The sequence below is a fragment of the Crocodylus porosus genome, unplaced genomic scaffold (assembly GCF_001723895.1).
Source record: "Crocodylus porosus isolate Cpor-Errol unplaced genomic scaffold, CroPor_comp1, whole genome shotgun sequence".
Taxonomy (NCBI): Eukaryota; Metazoa; Chordata; order Crocodylia; family Crocodylidae; genus Crocodylus; species Crocodylus porosus.
In genome coordinates, this window is record NW_017728942.1 from 9993399 (window position 1) to 9998083 (window position 4685).

At 48.9% G+C, this 4685-nt stretch overlaps 1 protein-coding gene across 3 annotated transcripts in view; it reads right to left on the reverse strand.

Annotated features, from left to right (window-relative positions):
* LOC109318850 (peroxidasin homolog) overlaps positions 1-4685 on the reverse strand; it is a 48241-nt gene that overhangs the window by 10201 nt on the left and 33355 nt on the right. For all 3 annotated transcript variants that reach the window (XM_019548269.1, XM_019548267.1, XM_019548268.1), the window contains exons 11-13: positions 4148-4264; positions 2082-2240; positions 817-929 (exon numbers count right to left, since the gene is read on the reverse strand). In XM_019548269.1, the coding sequence (XP_019403814.1) occupies positions 817-929; positions 2082-2240; positions 4148-4264 (389 nt within the window). The remainder of the gene's footprint in view (positions 1-816; positions 930-2081; positions 2241-4147; positions 4265-4685) is intronic.

Here is a 4685-nt window from a genome sequence, read left to right on the forward strand (position 1 = left end):
GATGCTTATCTTGCTGGGATCCTATGACCCCAGCTGACTTCCTGCCCTTTGGGCAGGGGGCTGGACTCGATGATCTCCCGAGGTCCTTTCCAGCCCCGATGTCTATGAAATCTATTTGAGCCGATACAGAGATTTCCTTACTTCCCTTGGCTCCCCAGGTTCAGTCATGTCTAGAACTATAGGCCTGAGAGAGTTTTTTTCAGGCTACTGAGTGTTTCGCACTCTCTCTTCTGCGGTTTTGTTCTACTTCAGGTAGGTTAGTCTTCATATTATGCTGTAGACCTCAACCAGGACTGCAGTGCAATGTGGTGTCAGAGGGGAATGACAAGGTGCCTCCCAAAGGGCTCCTGATCTAATGAAAAACTAAGCATTTTTCTTTTCCAGCTACAGCCAACCCCCCTCTTTGCTCTCTGATATTGCCTTGGGTGTTTTAGTCTGCCTCGTCAGATCCAGAACTAAGTTAGGTGGCACATTTGATTCCCACCAGTGGGAATCCCTGAAAACAAGAACAAATTTTCCTGCATTAGAACTATCCTGGTCTTTGGGTCGTGGCCAGCTAATATATGAAGAGGTTGGTAGCTCATGTTACATCCTTGGAGGAAACAGGAAAGCCACTTGGAGGACAAAAGCCTAGGTCCTGAACAATCAAAAAAGCCTTGTCCATTATGACTTGATTGCATGTCCTTCGATGCAGCTTCCTGCACAAGCTCATTTGAAAAACAGTGGCAGCATTAGATAACGATGCCAGGAAGGGGTCTGGCTCTGGGGCATTAGCCCCAATGTCGTTGGTGATGGCGAAAGGATGAGTTTTCCTACTTTGACCCAGGTGATGGTGGGCTGGGGATCCCCGTGGGCAGCACAGATGATCACAACATCCTGTCCAGTCTCTGCCTCCACATCTTGGGGGCGATGAAGAAACACGGGGACCACTGCATAGGAGGGAGAAAGGGTGGGGGGGGACAACAAGCTGCTGCTTGATTAGGAACAAATTGGTTCAAGTCTGTAACTTCTCACAAGGGGGGAGTTGAGATTTCCAGACAGCTTCCACCATCAGATTAAGGCTCATCTATTTCCTTTGTCTCATTAGCGATTCCTCCCTACGTTATATTTCACAATTGATCTTGTGCTGTCATCTCTGCTCCTGGAAATACCTGGGAACATGCAAGGACCACCCCCCCCCCCCCCAGCAACAGGGGTTCATAATACAAGAATTTCCAAGGGAGAGGCTACAGCTCCGACCGGAGTTATAGGTTTGGTACAGAAGTTAATGAAGGGGGGTCTCTAGCCTGTGTTATGTAGGAGCGCAGCCTCCTTCCCCGGTCACAGTCTGTGGTTGGGGAGCTGGTTTGTTCTTCCTATGTTGCATGCCAAATTTTCAGCTGATGCAAGTGAAAAAAAAATAACTGCTTTGGCCTCTGAGGATTGACACTGCATTACAAAGTATTACAATGTGAAAGGACGTGGACAAATTGGAGAGAGTCTAGTGGAGGGCAAATAAAATGGTTTGGGGGCTGGGGGACAGGACTTGAGGAGAGGCTGAGGGAACTGGGCTGATTTAGTCTGGAGAAGAGAAGACCGAGAGGGGATTTAATAGTGTCCTTCAACTACATGAAGAGGGTTGCAAAGAGGACGGAGCTGGACTGTCCTCAATGGGGGCAGATAACAGAACAAGGAGCAATGGGCTCCAGCTGCAGCAAGGAAATTTAGGCTAGATATTAGGAAGAATTTTCTCACTAGGATGGTGGTTAAGCACTGGAACAGTTACCCAGAGAGGTGGTGGCATTTCCATCTTTAGGGTTTTCTAAGACCTAGGTAGACAAAGCCCTGGTTGGGACGACATAGTTGGGGCTGGTCCTGCTTGGAGCAGGGGGTTGCACTAGATGTGACCTCCTGAGGTCCCTTCAACCCGCATTTTCTATAACTCCCTGCATTTTTTCCTTCTTTTAAAGACTGTTACCATGATTCAGATGCAAAGAAGGAATCCACCTCGCAGGACCACCCCCTTCAGACCGGGCAACATCCAGCACACCGTAAAGCAAATGAAACCTGTTTGCCCTCCGGTACCTCCTGCACCGTCCTACCTCGTGGCGTCACCCACAGATGCACAGGGAGACTCCTCACACCAATGGCGCTGATGGCATGGCATTCATACTGGCCTTGGTCGTGCAAGGCAACCCTCACTACACGCAAGGTGCCAGTGGAGAGGATGCTGTGCCGCCGGTCACTCGGCAATGGCCCGCCTGAGGGCAACAGCAAAACCATTCATTAAGGAAGCAACTTGTGTTCCCTGACATTGGAGATGGTTGTGGCATGGTCTAGAGCTTGATCCCATCCTTAAATGCCATGAGCAAGACCAAGCAAAGATGCTATTCTCACCCTCCAGGTCCTTTCTAACTTCCCTCCAGGAGTATGAATAGACTTGAGCAGAGAGGATTGGGGGGCCAGGGGGTGTGTCACACAAAACTTTTCAGTGGCAAGAAAAAAAAAAATCAGATTTGCTAATACCCACATTTTTTTCTGAATTCACACCAATTTCATCAAATTGTTCAAAAACAACACCCCCCCCCCCGCAATAAACCTGGAAAGTGCAGTTTCTTTTAAAACTAAATGTTTTAACTTTTAGGATGAAAATATTTCCATGTCGACCACATTAAAAACCCTTCAAAACACTGAAACAGGCAAAATCAAATGGAAAAAAAAAATGTTTTGACCCCAGAACACGTTTTTACTTTAGGATTCGCTGCAAAGTTTGAAAATATTCTTTGTTGGTTCAAACTGAGTGATATTTTTTTCCCAGCTCTACTTTTGAATTGAAGTGGAATCACTCCCACGCTGCTACTCATGGCTAAAGGCAAACTGAGAAGCTGGGAAAGGCTGAAGGGGATGGCGAGTCTGTTGCTGAAGGATAATTCAGCTGGTCTGCCCAAGGTCGATGGTAGTTGCTGCAGATGCTGAAGTACCAGAGATGAATACTTCCCAGCTCTTAACTATTAATTATGGCTTTGGGAAGCATGAGGAAGTTTGGAGGCTGGTGGACCTGGGATTACTGGCTCCTGGCCCAGAAAGTGTTACACAGGATCAGCTCAGAGAAGAAGCCAACACATCACAACTTCAGGAGTTCACCACTGCCTGCTGGCCTCGGGAAGGGTTGCAAAAGCAGGAGAGAAATATTGCTCGTGCGTCAGAGGCAAAACTGGTTCCCCTCCTTGAACCACCTCCCCGCTGAGGAACAAGCCAGGCCATAATGACCAAGTACCATAGTCCTTTGCAGTATAGACTCATCTTTTTCTCATCAGACTAGAGACTGAAGGAGGCTGCAGGTCGGGGGAGATGTTAGGGCAGAGCTTGCCCTAACATCTCTGATGAAGATGTGAAGGCTGAGAGCATCCAGGCTCCCCCCGCCTGCATCCTGTTATTACTGATGTGGTGAGCATCACTGGTCCTTTCCTGCTCTTAACATTACCATCCATGATCTCCTGTCATGAGCCATGCATCTCCTGGGTCCCCCCCCCCCACTAGCTCATAGCCCCAGGAGATTCAGGGCAAAAATACAGAGCGTGAAGCCAGCACTAAGGTATCATGGCTACAAGAGAATGGAAAAGAAGCCTGCCAGGACTGACCACACCAGTACCTGCAGGTTAAATAAGCTGAGCTGTCTCCTTGACCCTGAAAAGAGAGGTTCCTTTTGGACTTGGCTGCTCTCAGCTCTTGTATTCCCATTATCCCTGCCCCTGCCAGAGCCCAGGGGATTGTATTGTGGCCACAAGCCAAGTATTTTAGCCCTTACCCTCCAGTTGCTCACAAGATGCAATGGCATACATTCACAAGTCATCTGACAGAGTGACTCAGCCCATTTTGCTGTTGCACGGAGCCTAGGTACTCCAGTTACTCTGAAGGGAGCGGATTAGGGCTGCCCTGAGCTCCAGGGAGTGCTGGGAATAGCACTGCACTACCTGCCAGCTCCATCATAAGCAAAGCAGCAGCCAAAAGGACATCGCAGCATGAGACATCCCCCCAGGACACCCCACCCGGAGCTCAGCTGGACGCCAGCCTGCTCTTCGTGGCTCCTCATCCCTGCAGCAGAACGTCCCCGGCAGGAACTTCCTCACCGCGGCCTGGGCGCAGGGGATAATCACTGGGGAAATACCTGCTCTCGTCCAGGCAATAACAGAGGGAGGACGGCCTTCGGCAGAGCAGGGGAAATCCACGCTTTGCCCCTCGGTCGCAGTCTGATCTGTGGGAACGACCAAGAACCTGGGAGAAGCTGAAGAATAGTGAGAACAGTAACACAGGTGTAGACCAAATACACACACACACACACACACACACACACACGGTGCCAAAATAAACCAATATTACAAGCGCAGGCGCGTACAAGGACCGTACTTGGTAGCCGTGTCGGTCTGAGACAGGACGACATACAAAAAACTAGAACTCTTGGTTCCAAAATGATACTTTTTATTGGACCAACTGGGAAATCACAAGAAAACTGTCCTTTTCTGCAAGCTTTCAGGATCAAAGTCCCTTCACCAGGCTCTGGGAAAAGTATAGATGGTACCAGATGGTAAAAAATCCCCATAAGTAGGAAATCTTGTACCATCTATACTTTTTGGCAGAGCTTGATGAAGGGACTTGTACCATCTATACTTTTTGGCAGAGCTTGATGAAGGGACTTGTACCATCTA